Source organism: Dicentrarchus labrax, unplaced genomic scaffold (assembly GCF_905237075.1).
Source record: "Dicentrarchus labrax unplaced genomic scaffold, dlabrax2021, whole genome shotgun sequence".
In the NCBI taxonomy this organism is placed as follows: Eukaryota; Metazoa; Chordata; class Actinopteri; family Moronidae; genus Dicentrarchus; species Dicentrarchus labrax.
The window spans coordinates 5,579,384-5,603,757 of record NW_026136706.1 but is presented as its reverse complement, the minus strand read 5'-3'; the positions used below and the strand labels follow the sequence as shown (position 1 = coordinate 5,603,757).

Sequence of the window (24,374 nt, the reverse complement as noted above, 5' to 3'; positions counted from 1 at the left end):
GGCTTAGCACTACCCTCTAGTGGTTGGTTTAGGTTTGTGCAGCTAAAGAGTGAGTACAAGTACAAATTTGAGGTACTTTAGTATTTCTATTTTTATGCAACTTTATACTTTATTCCACTACATTTGTTTGGTAGAATATGATGCATGGCTGGAGATCAGAGTACTTTAATTTATGATAGTCAATCTTTTCTGATAATTATAGATGGGTGGGTTTCAGAGGTGGGGGCCTGGGGTGGAACTGGCTATTTACCTAAACTTTATGTATTTATCTTTTGTTCTAAAACGTGTTACTGACCGAGATAACCATGTTTCTCATATTGTAATGTACATAGAATAATGGAATCGTACATTTTTAATTTGTTTGTTTTGATATCGGCATTATATATGAGCCATCAGTCGCTCTACTTTCTACATATCGGCAACAGAAATTGAAAAGTCGAACACTCCTGATAATACTTACATACTTTTTCTTAAGTAAGGTTTTGAATGCAGAACCTTTACAATGTGGTATTAGTACTTTTACTTAAGTAAAGGATCTGAATACTTTCACCACTGCACCTCAACACCCAGTGGACAAGAGTTCCTTTTATCAATGAAAATACAGAGAAAACAAACAAATGACATGTGACATTCAGTAGTTTTCCACACACACACACACACTATGGTTTATTTATTGTGTTACTGAATTCAACAACTGTTCAACTGGATACAATGATAATCATTAGTTTGACCACATAAAGATGTACAAAAGAACTTGTAAACATATCTGAAAAACAACAACACGCATCCATGTGCATTTTATCATCAATTATATTCAAACTTCTCCACAGAGAACAGACACATTTGGACATCCTAACTGAGGAAGAAAAGATGAGTCTTCGCAGTCACTTTCTTTAATTTAAATCTGACTCTATCTGTGAATCTGGTGTGATATTGCAGATTAGAGGGCAGGAAATTCACAGGGAGGCGGGACAATTAAAGCTCATTTTTCTTGTGTCTGTGGTTAAACTGGTTTTCTAAAATCTCACATGACAGTCATGTTACAGTTTCACTGATCCCACAACACTGTGCAATCTTGTGGGTTCTGCAAACTGAATCAATGTTCACAGACAGAAATAAAACATTTAAAATGCTCAGATTTAGTGGTATTTGCACAAAAGTCAAAGTTTTCACAGGTGTCGGAGATGTTCTTAAATTCATAGTTGAATTAAGAGGCTAGTTCGCCGGGTTGGAAAGATTTTGGGGACCTGTGTGTAACATTTAGGAGGATCTATTGGCAGAAACTGAATAAAATATTCATAAGTATGTTTTCATTAGTGTAAAATCACCCAAAAATAAGAATACATTTGTTTTTGTTACCTTAGAATTAGTTATTTTAATCTATAGGGGGAGCAGGTCTTTTTCTACGGAGTCCGTAGCCCAGAATAGACAAACCAAACCTTGGCTCTAGATAGGGCCATTCACGAGTTTTAAAGGTTGAGGCAAGGGGGTCGCAATCTGCAACTACACACACACTAGATGCCACTAAATCCTTCACACTGGTCCTTTAAAGGGAAAATCCGCCCTGACAATGTGGTATCTCATTGTGATATTCACTGCTTAGCAATAAAGACGGCAGGTTTTGGAGTCACTCAAAGATCCAAAACTTCTCTTTTTATTCGTGCCATTGAACTCATGCTGAAGAATTATACAGGGCAAAATCAACCACAGAAGAGGAACAGATACTCTTTTCTTACTTCTACAGTAGCGCAGGGGGTTTCAAAAGGCATTCTGGGAAACAGTAGGAAACCGCTAACTGAAGTAGAAGTGATGAGGCATGTTGAAGTAAAGTTGGTACAAAGCTAAAAAGGTAAAGTTTCATCACAAAATAAAACCCAGACTAAACTGAAAATCCTAATTTAACGTCTAACCGTGTGAGAACTCAGACAGTGGAGTTTTCCTTTTATGTATTCATGTTTTCTCTAATTGATCAAAGCACATAAAATGTAAAAAAAAAGAGCCACTACTTCTACCTCTAGAGCTCATCGTGTTCATAAATATTGTACTCCTTCGCGCTGATATGTCCGTCTTTGTCCTGGTCATTCTTGCGGAATATATCAGCCATGATCTTCTCATAGAAAGCTTCGTCACGTGGCTTCCCACCTTTTTCATACTCCAGTTTCAAGTATTCTTTTACCTGAAAATAAAGGCACAATTCATTATTTAATTATTTACTCGTGGTTTATTTGATAGGGACAGAAACAGTAAACACAAACAGGCTGAAAAGGGCTATCCAAAGAATTTATCATAGTGTTTGTTGGTTGAAGCTGCTCTGGTGGATCTGCGGCAGCTCTGCAGTCTCATTAATATTTGCAGAGAGTCTATTAAAACTTTTAAAGACAAGCTTTACATACTGAGCATCAATACAATTTGCAAAGCTTAAGATCTTGTATTTAACTAAAACGCAGAAATGATGGTACCTCATTTGCTTTTTGTCCAAGAGGCCAGATTGTAAAGACACTATGGATTAATTACAGACTGAGAAAGAAAATCATTGAATTTCCAAACACCAAGGCACAATCAAATGTCAAACAAAACACACTACACAGAATTAATAACATACATATATTGTACTTTTACGACACTTACATAATAAGCCATTGTTGTGCTCTACAAACTACGTGTCACATTGGTAATAAATAAATGGTATTGATAGCAGGTCATTCACTTCTTTCAAAGTGCTATCAACAATACAGATAACGTCATGACTAAGAACATTCTTTACATTTACGTTAATAAGTTAAATTGTAATCTCTAAAAACTGGTTTGCCTCATGGTCTGTATTATTTCTATTGTCCTTTACTGCTGTAAAGTTGCAAAGATATGCAGTTAATAAATGAAAGCTAAAGTGATTTATAGCCCGACGGCTTTATTGTACGATCAATGGATGTTTATGATGTGAGATAAAGCGGACACAAAGGGAACAAACTCACAAGCCTGTATCTGCCCCAAGGCCCCCGAACTCTAAGTATTAGCTGGGCAGTACAGAAATGCATTAATATTTGGGGAAATACACTACCTTACTTACTTTCCAAGACTTAAATGGTAAGATCGATACAACTCTCAGGGCTCTTTAGCTTCGCCTTCACATAAAGACTGGAAGCAGGGAGAAACAGCAAGTGTGGTTCTTTCCAAAGTTATAAAATATATATATATATATATTATATACATATAGATGTGTTTGACTTCCTAAATGAATGTGTTTAATCATACCGTGGCCTTTATTATCCTTGCAGGGACTGCACTGTAACTGTACACACTGCACAGGTACAGTAAGAGGTGTTAAATGAGGGCCTAGCAGCTCATTTATCCAACCATGGTTATTACCTCGGGACTTTTTCGGTTACGTTTGGGATAATAACCAGCTTGTAAATGATATTTACCTCATCCTTTGTGAGACTTTTGTCTTCATTCTGATCTATCTTTCTGAAAGCCTCCATGCTGCGTGGTCCCCTGGACACAGAGTAAACCTCCACCTCAAAGACCACCGTGGCATTGGGTGGCACTGGATCTATTTAATTAGGGAGAAATAACAACATATGAAGATTTGAAAAGACCACAAGCAATACAGTGCTGCAGGAGTGAGTCCTAAAACTGGAAATGAGCATTTTAAGCACTTCTGGTTCAAGTTAGATGCCTGAAATAAGTACTAAAGAGATTTTCGTGCTTTGTTCTACGTCATAAATACATCAATAAATACCCCACCTTTAAATTCTGAAGCTTTTATGTGTCTTTAAAAAAGGCGGTTGCTAACAAGTGGCTAATGAGACTACAGAGGTTGCGGGGGCCATCAAACATCTGCCCACCGAACACTTAAAGTTTGTGACGTGACCACAGAGTAGTTTGTAACTTTTCACTTCTGCCAATCACATTTACGCTACACAAATCAAAAGTGGTGTTCAACAATCCAAAAACTAAAGGGTAAAATCCTGCCGGCAAGGAACCAGAGCGATGCTAACCTCCGGTTCGGCCTACAAACACACGTCATCCCTGCAGCTCCTATTGTAAGGCAATAATACAATGAATCAAGATTTTAAAAGATCACAAGCTATTACAAAACCATAATCATGACTCTGTCTTTTATTAGGTGGCACTGTGAAGGAAGGATGCAAGTTGCATTTCAAGGAAAATATTGAGTTTATCTGTCGCAGTGATTCAGATACATTTTCAGACTTTGTGATGAATTGATCAAAACAGCTTCTACCTACATAAATAAATGAATCATAGGATAACAGAGTACCCATTTAAGTACCCATTTAAGAGGCATTAATCCAGCAAGAAAAGGAAAACTAATGCAACATGCAATTTAAGTTGTTAATTTTAAGTGTGTTAAAAGAACAGGAAAGATCAAGAACACAGAGGCTCCATTGTAGTTTTCACTCAGCAGCTCTCAGCTTCACATTTATTACATGTTACATGTAATTGTATCACAAACTGGTCCAGGGACAACAAAAACATGCACTCAGCAAAAGAGTGCCGGGCTACAGGCAGCACCACCATCAGATCATAACACTGTGACCACCAACATGAAGAGGTTTACAGGAAACAGTAGTTCAAGGTAAAAAGATGAATCAGCTGTTAGTTTTTGAAATGAAGCAGAGACCTTTAAACCTTTGTGCATGCTTACAGTACATGCCATGGGGAGGGGGATGAGTAGCAAACACTGCGAGGGATGTGATGCCTTTTCAATTAAAGCGCTGTAAAAGAAGACAAGACAGCGTGAACGCAGCTCTTCCACCAGATACAACAATATAGTCATCAGTTTAAAAGACTGTATAAGTTGGACTGATTGTTTTTTAACATATTCGTACAACTGCTGCACATTTTCATTGATTTTGTAAGTTCCACGTGGCTAAAAATAAGTAAATATATTTTTATAATATAATACCTACGATTGCGACACTGTTTTTAAAATGTATGTATTTAAAACAAACACAGGAGTAAGGTTGGGTCAATGATGCAAAGAAATGTTAACCAGTCCAGTAAACAGTTGTGTAATGTCTTCTGGGGGTGTGGAGGAGCTTTATAAAGTCTAAAAAATAACCTTATCTCGGCTCGGAGACAACAACAGTCTGTTCCATTTACTTACCTTTGCCTTTCTCTCCAAAGGCCAGCGAAGAGGGAACGGTTATTTTTCGTTTCTCTCCAGGACACATATCTTCCATCCCTATGTCGAGGCCCTTGATGACTTGTCCGACGCCCAGCACAAACCACTGAGGGTGCCCAGCTTTGTCCGACCGACTAAAACAGAAACAGTACACACAACAAGCCTGTCAATCAACTGTCAGGACTGCGGGGGTTCCTGTGTCTATGTTACTCTTTCAACCAGAAAGCCAGTTGTTAAAACTGTTTATGTCGGTCAATAAAGATGTAGCCTCATGTTATGAGTTTAATTATGACATCTGATCATTCATGGGCCATTCCACTGAATTACATGCATAAATATGCATGGAAACTTTTGTTTGATACATCATATTATTTAGCAAAGTGTCCTGTACTTTGTTCTAATTGCAATTTGAAGCCACATCATGGGAAACCTTAATAAAAACTACCTAGAATACTGAACTCTAACACTACACTTCAGCATGAAATGTGAATGACCAATAAAAAAAAATATATATATATATATATATTTTAATTACACATAACATTTGGCTTCCCCACCCCACCCTAATAATTTTCGTACAGTCCCTAAACACACCATTGATCCAGGTGAGGGCAGCTGAAGTTGGTCTAAAACCTGGATTTACTATACAATTCCCAATATTTAGCGTCCCTCCCTATTTAATAACAATCGTTATGGATGTCCCATTGGAATAAAAGAGCTGTGCAATGTTGCAACACACATAAAAAAATGAGATGTTACACAGCATGTAACCTGAAACCTCTTATGATCACTTCACAGTGATAATAATAGAGTAATACAGTGTCTTGCAGAAGTGCATGTAGACTTCCAAAGCATCAAACTGGCTTGTAAAGATAAAATCCATCAAATGCAGCTAAGTTCTTTAACCATGAGCCACCAACCTGCAGTAGAACTGAGATCCATCTTTGGCGAGGAACCCATCGTAGTGGACGTTCATCAGATCTCCTCTTTTGCTCTTTGGGCTGCACTCCTCGGGTCTGAACAGAACTTCAATCTTCACCTCGCCGTCCAGCTCGTCTGCTGCCGCCCGGACCGACCATGAACTGAGCTGAGCGGACACAAAGAGGCACAGTGTGCAGCTCACTAACCTCCACATCATGCCGCTGTGTATTCGTGGCAACTTCTGAACTCAGCGGAGGACGTGGAGAACTGCCTGCTGCTGACTTTTTGAAGGAGGGTTTGCTGCCCTGAGTTTGGACTGTCAGGGATTTCTGCTTCCTGGTGCGTTCAAATACCCCTTCTTGAACTATGAGTGACTCCAGCCCTGGCTCTGGTCCTCTTAACCCTCTCTCATTGGCCTGGAGAAGGTTGCTGGAGGCGGTGGGTAAACGCTGCCTGACAGACTGAACTAAGGGCTGTAATAACCCTGGCGCTTCAATTTCATTCCAGTGGTGGAATGTAACTAAGTACATTTACTCAGTTACTACAAGTTTGGGGTCCTGGTACTTTATTTGAGTACTTTAATCTCATACCTTCTTTATACTTACACTCCATTTACTCACCTACATTTATTTAAAAACTTTCATTACTTTACAAATTAAGATTTTTGCTCATAAAACCCGAAAAAGTACAAGTACAGCTGAAAGTATTAGTTTATTAATCAAGTAGTTGATTTACGGGAAATTAGCAATGAACACTTTAACTTGTAACAGAGTATTTCTACAGTGTGGTATTAGTACTTTTACTCAAGCATGATGCAATAATCTGAATACTTATAGATATCTAACAAAAGATGCATGAAAATGACAAATAATAAACAGTAAGTTGTATATAGCTGGTTTTAGTAGTTCCAGGATTGGAATCAGTGATAATACTTTAAATTACAGCTCAGTTGAATCAAGTTTATTCCATTTTATTTTATGTATGTATCGTATATATATATAATTCCTTTTTTATCTAAGTGTCTGTCATTGTATCGTACAGTATTTAATTGTATTTTGCTTATTCTTTTCAATGTTTTTACAATGTGGTATTAGTACTTTTACTTAAGTAACATTTTAAGTAACCTCCTGTTCCTGGTTGTGTGGCTTGTCTTGTTTTCTGTGCAGGTACTTTAAGAGGTTCGTGGCAGAGGGTCGTCAGGCCTGTGTGCCATGCTCCTTTAAAAACCCTCTGGGAGCTCGTACTCTCTCTCTCTCCTCCCTGAGACAACTAACTGGTTTTTGGGTTTGATGGTTTGATTGTGTTGGTGCATCTTATTACAACACAGCACTCACTTACACCACTGATCCTACTGATTTCACACACTACTGTTAGTTTAGTTTAAGGTTTTTTTCCCCTTAATAAATCATTTGTTAATTGGCTTTGTTGTGTGCGTCTTCCTCCTTTTTGTCAAGGTTTGTTACAAGTGGGGGCTCGCCTGGGATCAAATTTGGTTTGTTTGTGGCCATTATTTGGTACCCTGATTGATGTAGGGTATTTGTTTGCAAGTGCATTGGTTTTGGCTGAGGCGTGTGTTAAATTTGGCACATTCTTTGTTTGGGAGATGCATTTTTGGATAAGATTTGGTTGATTTGATTGTTGTGTCAGTCAGGGGGAGTTTTGTCCTGCATTCAGCAGGTGTTGCCATGAGTAGGCAGTTAGGAGCTATTAGAAGTGATTGTTTGGTCCTCTAGTGTGGTATGATTTGGCTTCTGTGGAGTTTTCCTTGTTCAGGTATTAGCAACACGGTCCATTTGGGCTTGTTGGGTTTGTAAAACAGGTTGGTAGTGATGCTAAAGTACGTGTTAAGATTTTGAGGGACACAGGAGCTGTCAACTCCTATACTTTGGAGTCTATTTTGCCGTTCTCTGAGAAGACTGATAGTGGGGATAAAACCCTTATGCGAGGGATGGGGTTGAACGTGTTGCCTGTCCCAGTGCATGGGATGAGTCTGGATTGTGAATTGGTGCAAGGTACCTGTTGCTGTGAGACCGGCATTACCTGTAGAGCGTTTCTTTCCCTTAATAAATAGTTTGTTAATTGGCTTTGTTGTTTGCATCTCTTTCCTCTTTGTCACGGCCGTATGGCCCGATTTGTGACAAATGCAAGACAATATCTTTACAGTGTGGTATTAGTACTTTTACTTAAGTAACATTTTATTTTTGGAACTTTTTATTTAAACATTTGAATCATTTTACATAACATTCTTTAAGTAACATCTTCAATGCAGGCCAGTATCTTTACAGTGTGGTATTAGTACTTTTACTTAAGTAACGTTATAAATGCAAGATAATATCTTTACAGTGTGGTATTAGTACTTTTACTTAAGTAAGGGACCTGAATACTTCCTCAAACACACTGGGCAATGTGACGTTTATAAACAGATGCTAGAAACGTCTGTGCCACCGGTTCAATCATCCTATACAGTTCAAGAAAAACCCATAACACGAGTTGACAGACACAAAGACACTCCAATCACTGCGCCGACAGCGTCACAAATGATCTCTGGAGGCGGACTTCGCCTCATTTCCACCAATAGGAGCGGCGGAGGCGTGAACTGCGCCTGTATTTATTTCAGGACGCCGGTGTCCGTGAGTCATCGCCTCTCAGACAGTCAACGTGGTTGGAGACGAGCCGTAACAACCCTCCTGCTGCTGCTGCTACCGGATCTATTTCGCACTACGACTTTTCTCTCCAACTGCCTGACAGGATTGAGATGTTACATTTTAGGTTTTCCACAGTGCTCAAGGAGTTGTTAGAAGCCACCCTCAAGCGTCCCTTGTCCGGCTCTAGACAGAAAACCTGGTTGCCGACCCGCCACTGCTGCTTCGGCACCGCCTCCCTTGATGCCCGAGCTCAACTGAAGGTCCTCCATGCCGCTGCGCACCGCCCGGCGTTGCGCACCGCGCCCTTCGCCGCTCCGTTCCGCTCCTACTGCGCGAAAACCGAAGGCGCAGTGGAGCTGGACGAACAACTGAAGAAAGATGGGGACAGCAGTGAGGCTGACAGCGACAAGTAGGTTTCCAGCACTTTTTTTTTTTTTCTTGCGGAAATAAACGGATGTGTGATGGTAGAGAGGCGTTTATGGCGAGTCATGACGCATACGTTAAAGGCGCAAGCGGATGTTCGCCAACCGGCCACAAACGTTGCGTTACAACCGCATTAAATATCGCTCACTTACATATTACCCTTTTGTTTTACATTTAAGATACAGCTATTCTGCTTTTAGAGTAAATAAACCCAGTTATCTGTGACTGTAACGGCCTGTTAACGGCAGCCATCAAACCATGTGTTCACACCGGGAGCAGCCTCCGGTGGCCTTGTGCCAAGCAGCTTTATAAATACGCCGCTTTTAAAATACCGACGCGGCAACTTAACCCGAAGTTAATTAGGATTTTTATTTGGCCTCGACCGGCTTGTGTTTAACGTTAGGTTGTCTGTGCCTGTGGAGATAACACGCAGCGTGGTGCGGCAGTTTGTGAAAGTGAAACAGCAGTGGAGGATAAAAACCTCCATATTTAAGATTTATTTTTTATTAAATTTACACTGTAGATGCAGACAATATGAGAAAGAACTGGCTCTAAACTCAGATTAAAACTATGACCTATAAAATGTCATATACTGGGACCAAACCTTTAATGATATTTGATTTTAATTAGTTTTTGGTTGGTAATAATAATGTAGTAACTGGAGATCAGTCTGTATGGCTTCCAGTGGTTTCTACTGTGACCTCCCACTCTAGTTCGGTCAGTATCTGCTACTGGTGGCATGTTTCCATATAGTTTTCCTAGTAAATTGCAAGCAAACTATTTGTCCATATCTACACTAATTATTATCCTAAAGAGACACTGCCACCTCTGTATGGTGCTGTGGACAAGAAGTCACCTACATGACTGCTCCATGTTTAAGATTGGACTATTTCAGTCACAGATGCATTTGTTAATACAGAGAAACACACGTATAAGAGGTTGAAGATAAACAAATGCACCTTTCAGAATATATATATACAAGACCTTTACCCGATTGGAAGTGATGATTCATCTCAGTCAAGGTCAAGCTGAAGGTGTTGGACATTGATTTAGAAATTTAAGTTAAAGGTTATGATGGTATTTGCAAAGCTGTACAGCTTGAAATACATTACATTAAACACATTTGTAGCACAAAGTCTACTACTGATTTTCAAGCCAGCCATCCATATAATTAAGTTATTATTACCGTACAGTAGACTGGCACCGCGCTTTATTCAGATTTATAGCAGAACTTCAGATCCAGCTCTGTTTAGTTTGCATTTTCAAATGATCCCATTGTTCAGTATTATGTCGTGCATGAAACTCTACAAGCGCTTTTTGGATTTAAATGATCCATATCTGCCATTTCACATCTCAAGTGGTATTACTTGCAGCCAGCTGGCTGTCTCTACACCGACTGCAGTCCATGTGTTCCCTTTTGAAGCCAAGCAGTTTTTATGAGCCTGCTCAGTGTAGCCAAAATGACTGGGATGTTTCGTGACCTAGAAATGAAGATACACGAGTACGCACACAAGTATGGGGCGTTGCCGTCGCTGAGATATGTATCGACGGTTTGCCGATGTAAATTCTCCTGAGTCTGCTCCGGAGTCCTCCCTGGGCCAGTAGCTTTCCAGTCTCTTATAACCCCTTTTTCCTCTGAAGGAACTTAATGAAACGTGACTTAACGTGTCGTTTTTGTTACAAGGTCTATCTTTTTGTTCCCACTGCTCTCCCCGTGCTTCCAAGTTCCTGGAAACTAAATTTCCACACTTCCCAAGAGGTGATACCAAGTTCCAGGTATTGCAAACTGTAACTTCCTACTACATCTGTTTTGACCAGGACAGTTTTAAATTAAAAGCAATGAGGAGTTGTTAGACAAACTAAGAAGCCCATGCCATCATTAGTATTTAGGGAGCTCAAAGAGTGAGCTGAATACCACTAAAAAGCAGAGGAAACATAAACAAAAGTTCCTAGAAAGGTTATAGGCGAAGCCCCAGGTTACAGGTTTGTTATTCTCTCGCAGCAGAAAATGGCTACGTAGGAATGCAGCTCCTGTCTTATCCTGCCGTGTAGCTGACGACATGTCACAGGGCCCCTGAATCATTGCATCGCCTGTGAGCGTCCGAATGTGTGTGCACATGCTCAGGATAACCCCAGTCCTTTGGAAACTTACTGTTGAGTCCTGTGATTCATATTTTATGGGTCAGCTGCACAAAAAGAGGCGTTGATGCACGTGATGTCGCGTTGACCACATCGCCGATGATGACTCACAAGATAGACCTGGGCAGGAAATGTGGTTTGTGACTGGCAATGAGAAAACAATCTCATCTCTACTCTGATAGCTTTATTTTGAAATTGAGCAAAATGCTTCCAGGTTTTTTTTGACACAGCAGGGTTTAGTTAAAGCTAGTAGTGAATTAAAGTGGAGCTGTTGCCCTGATATAACTGACAGGAAAATATTGATTGCTTTTACCTCCCAGACAAGGCCTCACAGACATGTTGTGCTGTAGGAGCATCACTGGCACACAGCCATCCACTGAGAGCAATTTATGGGATCAGTTACAGCTTCAGTGGGTGGAGGTAGATGGGATTAAGACGTCAAAAACTGACAAATGACTGTTGTGATACACATGACAGAAACAGAAAGTGAGAAACAGACTTGTTTTAAGCTCCAACATGCTGCATAGTGAAACTAAGCCTGGTGTTAAGTCACTAATGTGACACCGATAAGGATTTCCCCACACTCTCAGGCCAGATCATTGAATGTCACAGCCAGCTTTTTGTAGCATACGGTCTCCTTTTCACATCTTTTAACTATTGTAATCTTAGATTTTCTTGTGCCATGGATGGGAAATACGGTTATTTATGGTCTGATGCGTCACAAAAAATGACCTTTTAAGCACTTTTTAACTGAAAAGCCAGTGGAAGCGTGTTAAGATAGCCGGACATGTGAGATGAATTAAACAATAAATGTGCCGCATGACTAATAAAATACTGGCAATTAATCCTGCGCTGTAATCCCACAGATCCGTAGTTCCTACAGGGGTAAAAAAGAGATTTTAAAACAGCTCCGTCTTTATCTCGTATCCAGGAAGCTCTCAAAGTGTTCTGCTTACACCAATGAGCAGTCATCCAGCAGCAAATGGACTGAGAGCCATCTGGCTGTGCAAAAGTACAAATGTAGAGAAACAAGGTGTTTTTAGGTTGTATTCACACCTGAGCTGCTCGTGCAGTTTAAACAAACTGATGCGTTTGCTCATTCAGTTCATTTCACGTCTGCTGGTGTCAACTGAATATATCAAACAGACCGACCACAAAATGATGTGACCACTTGTTAATTCAGCCATCTGCTCCACTGGCCCGTCTGTCAGTATTTATGACAGATAAGTTCAGTTGCAGTTGGATAAAAGTGCTGGAACTCAAAGCCACAGCGACTCGTAGGAGCCAAAACTCGTATATTTAGCCTGTTCAGCCTCAGGTTATTGGCACATGGGGTGTGGTTTTAACTTGTTTACCTTTATGTTATGTTACAGTTTGAGTCTTTTTCTTTAATAAACTGTGTAAATCGCATTAATATGGATTTCTGTGTTGAACGTGTCACAAGAGCCTACTTTGCCTCTCAGCAGCTTTTTTTCATCGATAGTAGTCACTACGACACTTTTTTAGTTCCGCTCTCAATCCCGAATTTTGATATTTGATGTTAGCAATACTGATACTGCCGAATTATAAACAAATTACATCCCCCTGAACGTTGGCCTTACAAACATTACAAGCTGCTGTGTTGCTTTTTCTGTGTTTCGAGACTAAAATATCTCTGAACCAAGCACACGTTGAGTTAGCCAGTTGTTACCAGCTTACTCAGTCACACTCAATTCTCTCATGTTTCCTTCTGGAAATCTCTGTAGAACAGTTTAATTACTAATTAATTAATTTCTGCTAGAACATTTTGACTTTTGGCTCAAAATTGAATTATTACATCATTCATAAAACCACCAGACCATGGAATCTGGATCAGAGTCCCTAATCCGATACGTGAATCAGGTCGATACAGATACTGGACTAGATCTATCCCAACCATACTTTGAAGAGAAACTATTAAAACATATCGTTCTTACTTTTGATCTTTATTACAGATACTGTAACCTCGTCAAGTATTGTCATTATGTTTACGGTGTATTTATTCTTATTGACAAAGCTTTCATGGGATCATTGAGAACAATGTTTCTTGCTCTGTAGTCATTTATCTAGAGATAAAAAGCAGTAACACGATCCTTAAAGTGCCTCAGGGGACCTGCAGGAGACAGATTATAAAAAGAATATTCATAAATCGATGTAGTTGTGGTTGTTGCCGCAATATCCTGGCTGTTAGCCCATAGTATGAGTCAATCTGCAGAAACACTGGATCTCCCATCATGCAACTAACAGCAGCTTTTCTGTTAGACCTTCCTATGAAAATTGTGGCCATGTCTTTTGAAAACCACACCCCCACTATTTGTAACTTTTTTTTTAGGGGTTGTTTTTATATAAAAAATATGTAGTCTCCAAGCTAAGATACCACTGACGTCATGAACAAAGCTCCTCCAGAGCCTCAGAAGAACACTGTACGACTGTTTTCATAGGAGTTAAGACGCCTCGAAAAAGTTCATCAAGTGCCCCTTTATTTGGCCAAATACTTCCCACTTTGTCCTCGTGTTTTCTGCAGTCGCTGTACAAAGTGCTGTATGTTTGACAGCAGAACATGAACACTCTTCCCCTGCTACAGAAAGTGTGCTTGTGCTTAATGAGCTTTTCACAACCCTGAATAATTTCTGTCTAACTTCAACCTCAAACATTTTTTCATTTTAAGTATGGTAGCACAGGTAGTTTAATGGATGCTTAATTCAACTAATTTAATCCAACTCAGTCGTAAGCATGTCACTGTAGGGTGTATCATCCCGGCACAGCGCACCTGCACACTGGTTTGCTGGGTGCTTTGTGACTGCCGTTCACCTATTGACTGCTGGATGGAAGGGCTGTTGAAGTGGCAGATGTCAGGTCAATAACACTCCCTTTGAATTAGACATGCCTGACGGACAACATTTTAGTCGATCTCGGTTTGTTTGCACATTGTTCAAACGTGGTTACCTTGGCTGTATGTGGAGTGTTTACTCCGTGGAGAGAAGAGAATGTGCCAAAAAAGAGGAGAGATGAAGGGCTGCATGATCTTTAGAAATAAGGTATTGGTTCTTATCTGAAGGGAGTTACTGCTTGTTATCGAGAGAAAGAGACTTTGATTTGATTGGACAGTCTGAAAGGCGGGAAAGTTGGAAAAAAGTTGTCTGGCTTTGTTTGTTCAATGTCTACTAGTTACCCTCAACATGAGGTCACTACTGAAAATGCCCAATTTTCCATAAAGCTGCAGTTTTCCTGCTGCTTCTCCTTTTCACTGTGGCTTTAAAATTCGACCACAAGGGTGTGAAAATCCTGATTTAAAAAAAAAAAAAAAAAAAAGCTTCTATACTGAGCTGCGTTTGCTCCACTGCAGACCCCGCTGCTGTGTCATGACCAGCGTGTGAACAGGCGACAGTGTTGGCTTTATTAATCCAAGAGCCACAGAGGGCTGTGTCGGGCTAGAGACAAGAGAATTCCTGGAATTTAGGACTGGGTCTAACCCTGCTCCAGACACTACTGCCAAACCTACGAGTGAGCTGACGTGTAGTAGGGGGTGTTATCTTTACATAGTCATAATATTTCAGTACCTAACAGCATGCACTGATGGTGGTATTTGGTGTCAACTGTTTTTGAAGGATTTCTGAAAATGATCTGATGTTTTCTATACAATTCTGGATACTATTTCTATCCTTTTTTTTTATTGAAGGCCATTGCTTTAGAACTGTGTTTCCCGACATACTGTGTGGAGAGCAAGTGAACCACGTAGTGACATAAACAAATGAATAGAAGCAGTTTCTATTGGTTACCCTCACTGATGGTTTGTGAACAGGTGCTTTGGTTGAAGGAGAGATTTCTAGCTCTCTATCTCTGAGACATTTCAACATTTCTAGTTTAAGCATGCATCTGAGCACGAGCATGCAGTCCAAATAATGTCCAAACCACTTTGCCGCAGCAGATATGCGCTGACACTCCTCTCCTTGCCGGCGTTATGCAAAACACTACAGAACACCATGGAAATATTCAGCAGTGAAGTAAAGCTGTGAAACAGGCTGTGTTTTCTCTTTAGCCGTCATGCATACTGTATCCTGTTGACAGTTTGAATGTGGGACTGTCTGTATCACAGAGGTAAATGAGTTTGCTATTTGTAGCAACTTTACCCCATTTTCAAGTTCAGCTTCTCCTCCATAATCTTAATGCATAATGTTACCCATCAGGGATCACTGCCGTTCTCTAGTATTGTGCTTTCTGCATAATGAAGCCTTTGATCACTCTACTCTACAAACAGACACACACACCTCTGTGGCCAATGCTTCCACTTGGATTGCATATTTCCAGTGTGCGCCTTTCAAATCCCTCACTAATGTGTTAAGACTGCATCAACAGCTACAGATAAGCTCTGTTTGTTCTGGCAGGACAGGTGTGAATAGCCTTCAGTGCAGTCCTCAACCGTGCTGTCACTGCGCTCTATTTACTTCCATTTTTCTGCCTGTCCCATGTATTTAGCTCCAGGGTTGACAAGAATAAAGAGAGGGTTTTTTAGCAAAGTTTACTTTAAAGAGTACTTTAACGTGACTGTGTCTCATACATGTGTGTTTGTGTCTATCTACTACTTTCCACTGTAGGAGAAGAAATGCAGGCATTCTCCCGAGTTTGGAGGACTTGCTCTTCTACACAGTCGCAGAAGGTCAAGAGAAGATTCCTGCTCACAAATTTCTCACAGTAAGTCAGTAATGATAACATCAGGTTGTTTCTTCCACTTTTGATTGTTTTCTTTTTAAGTTGATCCTATCAAGAGGTGGTTCTAAATACTCTTTATTTCAGGCGCTTAAAGCCACTGGGCTTCGGACTGGAGATCCCAGACTGAAGGAATGCATGGAAACCCTCAAAGAAACTCTAAAGAACACAACAGATGGCGTTACACTGGACAGGCACCTCTTCAAGAAGTAAGGCTTGTCGTGTCATGTTTGTTTGGGTGTTTTATCTCCATCATATACACCCATGATAGTGGCTCTGTGAACTGTTTACTCTCTTCAGCCTTCAAACACCATTTTGATGACCATATTTTTTTAAAGGGCAAATTCAAACATACTTAATTGTTTAAATTTGCATTTTGGCAGCAGTTTTTGTGTGACTTTAATTCTATGCGTGAGATCCTTCTATATCCTTTTAAATATACTACACAGTTTGTTTTGAATTGGTTATGAAACAGTCTCAATTTAATACTGATGCCTCTATATGACCTACATGAACAAACACGACCATCAGTGAGAAGATTGTGTATTTCTGTGTAGTTATTAATGCCTGCCATTGGGTCACATTCCCATTGAAATCAGAAGAATAGGTGGCAGCTTTTGTCCACAATGATACTTCCTTATAGGGTGGATTTGGACCAAATCAGGCCGGGCGAAAAAAAAGTGACCTGCGGTGGAGAAGTTGAAAGACAATTTGCAAATTTTTAGGGAAACGCAACCGGGCGTTACTGCGGTGGCCAGTCCGGTAATCAGACTGGTCAAACTGCTTCACAGTCAGCCTGAAATATCACTGAAACAGACCAGATCATGGACCAAACTACGATACCCTCCCTGTTGTGTTTATTTCATACACCCACCTTCCACGTCTGTGTCTATGCTGCAAAATAGTGATACCAACAAGCCTCATTTGGTCTTTGTCTGTTTGGTTTTGTAGATTGGTAGCATCAGAATTATTGGTGACTTGCTAGAAATATTTCACGATTCAACTGTATGTTCAAAATTTCTAATACTGTAATGGTGTTAAGAGATAAGTGCTTTGAGTTGTAGTTGCTATAGTTCACTAACATGCTTTTGCTTTGTATCATACAGAAACCACCACTCTCAGTCTTAAAGGGAAATGTACTAGACAGGCTCAAAACATCACAACAGTTTATGTAATACTGGAGTGAGTCATAGTCGGGGGGGGGAGTAGCAACAGCCACTATAAATGGATGTCAGCGTAATTGCAAAATGCACTAAGATGTAGTTTTTGTAATAGCTAATAGATGTTTTCTCATAGAAAATTCTGGATTGCACTTATTAGGAAACCCGCAACTTCCGTCCTGTCTTAATATAAGTCAATAGATTTTTGTGTACAGGATGTTTAACTCATTATTAAGTTTCACTTCTACTTGTGTGTGCTTTGGTGGCAATCAGAAAAAAAATATTGTTGTATAAGTTACACATTAAGGCTTAAGGAGATATTTGTTTTGGAGTTTGTTGGTGTCACTCCATGGTGGTTGCCTCCCTCACCTTTTCTCAAATTAAACCTTTTTGTTTGCTCCACTAACCTTAAACTTGAGAACCGACACTTCTCTGAAACCCTCTGATAATGTCACATATACTACGTCGGTGTTGTTACTACAGTCTGTTGTTTGAAATTGATCATTCATCACTATATGGATTCATGTTGGATCACACTATATGGATGAAAAGCAGCTGATCAATATGTAACGATGAAGCTCCTTCATCAGCCACTTTTTATTAACATTCATAGAAGTTTGTCGGACATCAGGGTTGCAAACTTGGTTGACAAACTTTTCCTTCAATCGCATGCAGTCACAATATTTTAGCATGCTATTTGTGGTTTATTCATCAGGTGTGTCCAGAGCAACATTGTCCTGCTCACTCAGGCCTTCCGCAAGAAGTTCGTCATCCCAGACTTCCAGTCCTTCACCTCCCATATTGATGAGCTGTATGAGAGTGCCAAAAATCTCTCTGGAGGACAGGTGTGTCCTTAGATCCATGATTTTTTTTTCTTCCAGTGCATCGTCATAATGATTTAGCCCATACAGATTCATTACCATCAGTCTGTTCTAACACTCTAGTTTCTGTAAAATACTGGAGAGGAAAAAACCCACCCCAGAACACATTAAAAGAATTATACTGGTGTTTTTCAGCACACATTGGTGCAGGATTCTCTCTGGCAGCAGGTTTCTGTATGTCGTGTCACGTCATTTTAGGATCTAGCTACATAAATGCTCCGATATTTTAAAAGATAGAGCTGCAGAATCATGAATTCTGGGTACCTCCCACAGCGAAACTTAGCTGAAAAGCATCTGGTGACTTTGTGTGCAATGGAGGCGGCACATCGGTGGTCTACGCCCACCTGAGGCCAACAGAAGGGTTTGGAGTCACAGAAGAATGATCTCTTTTTAACTTGTCAAAGCAGGTGAAATTAGTAACCTTAATGATGGCTGTATTCCATTTAGGTGAGCTTGTCCCAGTGCTCTGGTATTCTACATGGCTTACTGCGACACTTAATGGAATGGAGCCATTGTTAATGTTATTGGTTTTCCTGCTTTGACAAGTCAAAATGTCTGCAATGAAAAGGGTCTATTGAGGGAGCATGAAGTTGACAAAATCAACATAAAGCTATGCATAGCACCTATTGTGTGATAAGCTATTGGTGAGTCTTAGACGCTACACAGCCCAAGACATGTGCATCATCCTTTCCCCCACATACATTAAACACTGAAGATTTAAAAAAATATGTTTTTATGTGTCAAAAATAACTGCTTAGTGTGCAGTGTGGACCTCCGCACAAGGTCCAAAGTGGAGAAGAAAAAGAATTGTGCAGGCCCAACACACGCACACACTGACTGGTGACAATGAATGAACAGTACTCACAGTAAATCCACACTCTCATTGTCTGTGGGAAGTGACTAATTCGCTTTACAAAGCATGCTGGGACACCTGGTGACGCAGACCAAGGTGGCAATGCGACGAGAGGACGTTAAAAAGTCACAAATATTCAAACGGCCGTCAATCGAGCTGTATGTACAACCAGGCGAGCCGTCTGTAAACTAATCAGCAGAGTATTTGGGCCTGCAACGATAGTGTGAAGGTACTGAAGGAAAGAAAAACATCTCTGGGGGGCGTAGAAAGGCATTCTGGAAAATGCGGGAAATAGCTTGCAGCAACAGTGAAAGTGGATAACGGCCAAAGTAAACAAACACTTTGTCCCAAAGTTAACTCCTGATTCCGAGGGTGGGTTTTTCCTCTCTGGTCCTCAGGTGAGGATTTGACCTCCTTGTCTTATTGTGTATTGTCAGCGGTGTTAACTTTCCATCGTAGCCTGAGCCTAGGCAGACGTCAGCGGTGTGTAAGGTGAACCGCTGCTGCGCCGACACTCTTTCAGCTGCCTTGCTTCTCTTTCAGGTTGCAGACTACATTCCTCAGCTCGCCAAGTTCAGCCCTGACCTGTGGGCCGTCTCTCTCTGCACAGTTGACGGACAGAGGTGAGACACAGCACATTACTTTTAATGCTTTAATGCTTTAATTTGTTTCTCAGTTAATATTATAAGGGCAGCTGTTCTCTGTGTGTGTGAGAGAGTCCAGCTTCCTGTCGGTTAAACAATTACTGGACGGCATCAAGTGAAGAATGATAACAAGCCACTTCTCTATTTAAATTCCAGTGTCAGGTGTTTATTAGTATTGGTGAACTGTTAAATAACCCCACCCCCACCCATGAGTGTGTAACACATGTTTAATCTGAACATGATGATTAAAGTCCTGGGGGTGGATAGAATAAAAGGAACTAATTAATAATGAAGTGTAATAAACTATTTGTGAACTTGCAGTGTTCACTATATGTTTCAAAGAAGTGTTGACTCCACTTTATGGCTGTATTTATTGCATTATAATGTACACTGTGTAGGCGATCCAAAGTGTGGCGTAATGATGTCAACAGGTGTTTTGATCAGCTTGTTCTCTGATAGGCCGCTGTAAAAGTCCAAGTGTGTGTATATTTGTTAAGATTGTGTAAGAGAGGAAGTCATAAAGATAACATGGCACTGAACAGATTGTGTGGTTCTGTTATTGCCACATGAAATTATTGTTTTCCCTGAGTGTTCAGGTTACAATAACAGAACCTGTTTCCCTCACGTATTGGTATCGATTATCATTTTGTTCTAGTTTTTCTCTGAATGTGTTGCTTCTAATCTCTGACATTGCAGCTGCTTTTTCCAGCTCTGATAACTTATCTTTTTTTTTTTTTTTTAGACACACAGTCGGAGACACAAAGGTCCCCTTCTGTCTGCAGTCCTGTGTCAAGCCTCTAAAGTATGCTGTTGCTGTTCATGACTACAGCACGGAGTATGTGCACAGTTTCATTGGGAAGGAGCCCAGTGGCCTGCGCTTTAATAAGCTCTTCCTGAATGACGATGGTGAGCCTTTTTTCTTTATTTCTTCCCTCACGTTCATGCAATATTCTTCTGCCTGTGGGTGTCTGATAAGCCCATCAGCCCATACACACCATGTTCCCTCCTCAAGATGTTGCAGTAGAGATCTGGTGCAAGCATGACAATGAAGAGTGTCCTGTGTGCAGTATGCATTATAATATATTCACATCCTCTGTGTGCAAACTGTAAGGGACAACCTACAATACCAGCCTCTGATTTAGTGCTTTAATGCTGTTTTTGTCTTGTAAACAATGGAGCATTTAGGTTAAAGGTAAATGCAAATCATAGAAAAACAAGTTTATGAAAGCTTTTAAAGGTTTTCCCCACTACATGTTTCACATATCTGCCATATCTCTGTAGATATTTCACTACATTCCCCCATGAACCCAAAGACACTAGGTGGGGCCGTCTGTTACTACCTACCCAGATAGTTATTTACCAGTGCTCGTCGACTGTCAAGCTTTAGCGTCCTGGGGAGAGAGTGAGAGCTGCGACTGAGCTGCCAAGTGAATGAGTCAGAGGCTGGCATCAGAGGATTTTAGTTTTTATTTTAACAGCGTTGTGAAAATAAACGCTGAGTTAAACTGAGCATGTGAGTGGCTACCAAACAACAGTGATGAAAGAAGTATTCAGATTCTTTTAAAGCAACATTAACACTGAAAGTATCAGTGTAGTCACTGTGCAGTAAAATGGTCCCTGTCAGTGTTTAAAGTTGAGCTCATTTAAACTACTTTGTATACTTTAGGGTAGTTTATTCTACAGCAATGCATCATATTCTATAAAATCATCATATGTTTGCAGCGTGGAGAACCACGTATCTCTAAAAAGTCCATAAGTTTTTATGAAAAACAGCCCAGTTCGCAGCTTAGTGACAACACGTTTTCCAGTGTGTAGGATTTAGTTGCATCTAGCAGTGTAGTTTCATATTGCAACTCAATTATTTCACCTTCCTCTCCAAGTGTGAGGGAGAGTCTACGATGGCCATGTAAAAACACTGACAGCCCTATCTAGTGTTTTAGTGATTATACACTAATGAAAATATTATATATAGATTCAATTTCTGCCAATAGATCCTCCTAAATGTTACACACTAGATCTTTTTTATAAAGTAAGAAAACCCAAGCCAACCTAACCCAAGGAACACTCTGCATCCTTCAGTTTATCAGATAAAATCACCAAATTTGGAGATAAATAGTTTTCACTGGACAGGAAGGGTATGAAAAATTGTAATCTGAAAAGAAGTAACTAAAACTGTCAGACAAATATAGTGGGACCAATACTTAAGTAAATATACTTTCACCCATGCCAAACATATGAATTATGCTGCAAAGGCCATTTCAATATGAAGATAAATCTCACATTAGTTACCGTAGTCACAGTTTAAGGAAATGCTTCAATCCTCAGTGGTACTTGTCGTCATATCCTGTGTTGGAAATGTTGCCTCTCGGCTGCCAGGATAGCCCCGTGTTTGTTGTGTAAGAGGATCACCAGTGAGGAAATGTAGGTGACGTAAGTTTAAATGAACTCCTTTAGACATCCGAGGGAGGAAGAGTTCCTCTCATCTGGTCGTTGAATTTGAGGAAGCTCACTTCACCCGGAGCAAGTTCTGAAAATGGAAAGCTATCTCCTGCTTCACCTCTCCTGTAGAAGTTACTGATTTCTTTAGATGAAAATAAATGTCTTTGGTTCAACAGTATTTGATTATTTTTGACTCAGTGCTGCGCAGACAACCATCCGCCCCCACACCTCCATTAAAAAAAAAGCCCTTTTGAAACATGATACTCCTGCCTGGCTTAAGTTATTTTACAAACCCCACCAGGATTTGCTTTGTAGTTACTGTATGTAGGTACAAAGTTAAGTTCAGTTCATAGAACATAGAGATACAATACGTTTCCACACAGACTCTTTCAGCCTGCCAAAATATACTCAGGAAAACAAAACTATACATTAAAGGCATTCTGCTTCTATTTTATTTATACTTATTTATCTTACTATTAACATTCTCTTTCTATTTTTATCTGTAGTATCTTGAGTCAGTGTGCGTTCTACCTGTATTAGATTGCCATTGTTTGATCTGTCTATATACAGAGCGCTAAGACGTCGAGATTGTGACTGAATGTTTACACTTTGATCCTCTGCATCAGGCCAACCGAGCTCTTGTTGTTTTGCAGATAAGCCTCACAACCCCATGGTGAACGCTGGCGCTATTGTGTGTACTTCACTGATAAAGGTAAAAGCAGTGTAACTTTTGTCTTTCTTCTATCTTCATGTTTGTTTTTATGTCCGGTCTGTGTCTCATTTCCACTGAAGCCTTAGCTAGAGAATACCTTATAAGGTGGGTATATCACTGAGCTGCTTTATCAAGCATATAAATTGAAGGTTAAAATAAATACTGGCAGCAGATAAGATTTGACTGTTTAACAATGACCTACGTTTGTTTGAACACAATCAGACCCAATCAAGAAGACTCCCAATAATGCAGTATTTTGCTGTTTTATCGCCTTTTTGTTATTCTCAGTAGATTATAAACTTCCGTGTGTGCTCAGATATTTACGACTCTTGACTCAGCTGGAATTGTTTCTAGGTCACTACCTGAGTCGGCCACTGCCGTGTGTCATGTTGTGGCGATTAAGACTTGCGCTAATCCTTCCTGAAGGCACTTAGGCGCCCTAGCACACACACTGTTACTGTCCCTGCTGAAAATAACCTGCTAGTCAAATGCAGGTGCGCAGAGAGAGAGACCAGCCACAGTCTGCTCATGAAGAGAGATAGGAAGTCCGATTGAAACCTCGCCCCCTCCATATCTCTTGGCACCAGAGTTTGGATTTGAATTCTAACTCAGGGTGAAGACAGATTGACAGCGAGTTGGCAGAAATACATCGCCCGTCATCCGTCAAGTCAAGCAAGCTGCAGCTCTCAGGTTCACTCATAACAGAGGAAAGAATAAACGTGGCTTAAATGCCAGGTTTGTCAGTAGGTTGTCACATTGGCAGTTTTATATTCTTAAGCTCATAACAGCTGCTAATGATCACTCTCAGGTTTAATGTTTAATTCTTTAACCCCACCAGCCTCTCTTCACATAATCAGTGCTGGCAGTGAATTATTAGCGCTCACACACATACGTACTCACATAAGAGCTGTCTGTAAAGACCTGCAGCTCTGTTGCTTCTTACATCTGCAAGACTGTATTGCAGTTTTCTTCTTGCTTTATTGAATTAGGGATTTTTTTCCTGTAACTTCTGGTATTTGTCTGTAACTTTTCCTGGAAATGACCTTAGGTTATGCCAAGCTTTTGTCCCAAGCTCTTAGACTTTGACCTGAATTGTATGACTAATGATGCGCGTCACCCTTGTGGCATTCTGATCGATGTTGTAAGAAATAATACGCGATCAAAGCTTGGAGGTGTGATTATTAGGTTTTTTTTTTTTACTTGAGAGGAAGCAATCCAAACAGAGTAATTAAACTATAGATGGTCCTAAAATAAAGCTCTATGTACGGTGCATGCTGAATCATGTGGCCTGTTTGATCATGATTTGATTTTGGAACTTTTGTACTTTTAAAGAAGTAGGCAACAACAGAGTGTTACACTTCTCAGGGTCTGGTACCTCCTGTGTTTTCAGTGTCCACATAAAATCACATACCCTTTTTTAAAATTGAGTTTTTTTTCACCTGTGCTTCTTGTGCATTACCATCCTGCAAATATAACCCTATTTAACTTCCGTATATTTTGCCTCATATTCTTGACCTGACGGTTTCTGTTGACAGGGAAATCACTCAGACACACACTGGCATTTATCTGATTTGTTCTGTCATTTTACCATGACAGAAAACTACCACAATGCACAAGCTTATGCAAGTAGATTTAAATAAGAGGAGCAGGTTTGGACTCTCTAAATCCCATATGTATAAATAGTGC

General features: G+C 40.2%; 2 protein-coding genes across 3 annotated transcripts in view; one reads left to right on the top strand and one right to left on the bottom strand.

Annotated features, from left to right (window-relative positions):
• Positions 1-635: 635 nt before the first annotated feature.
• On the bottom strand, positions 636-6,338 carry fkbp7 (FKBP prolyl isomerase 7). Its single transcript, XM_051403468.1, has 4 exons — positions 6,067-6,338; positions 5,129-5,280; positions 3,423-3,550; positions 636-2,176 (listed from the first exon to the last, which is right to left on the bottom strand). Exons 1-4 carry the CDS (start codon positions 6,282-6,284, stop codon positions 2,015-2,017), a joined length of 660 nt encoding a protein of 219 aa, XP_051259428.1. The 5' UTR covers positions 6,285-6,338; the 3' UTR covers positions 636-2,014.
• Positions 6,339-8,701: 2,363 nt separating this feature from the next.
• Positions 8,702-24,374, top strand: part of glsb (glutaminase b) — a 42,285-nt gene continuing 26,612 nt past the window's right edge. Inside the window, exons 1-7 of one of the 2 annotated variants that reach the window (XM_051404888.1) lie at positions 8,702-9,121; positions 15,888-15,984; positions 16,087-16,208; positions 17,875-18,004; positions 19,437-19,516; positions 20,280-20,443; positions 22,630-22,688. In XM_051404888.1, the coding sequence (XP_051260848.1) occupies positions 8,823-9,121; positions 15,888-15,984; positions 16,087-16,208; positions 17,875-18,004; positions 19,437-19,516; positions 20,280-20,443; positions 22,630-22,688 (951 nt within the window). In that variant the 5' untranslated portion in view covers positions 8,702-8,822. The remainder of the gene's footprint in view (positions 9,122-15,887; positions 15,985-16,086; positions 16,209-17,874; positions 18,005-19,436; positions 19,517-20,279; positions 20,444-22,629; positions 22,689-24,374) is intronic. The other variant, XM_051404887.1, reaches the window with a different exon arrangement.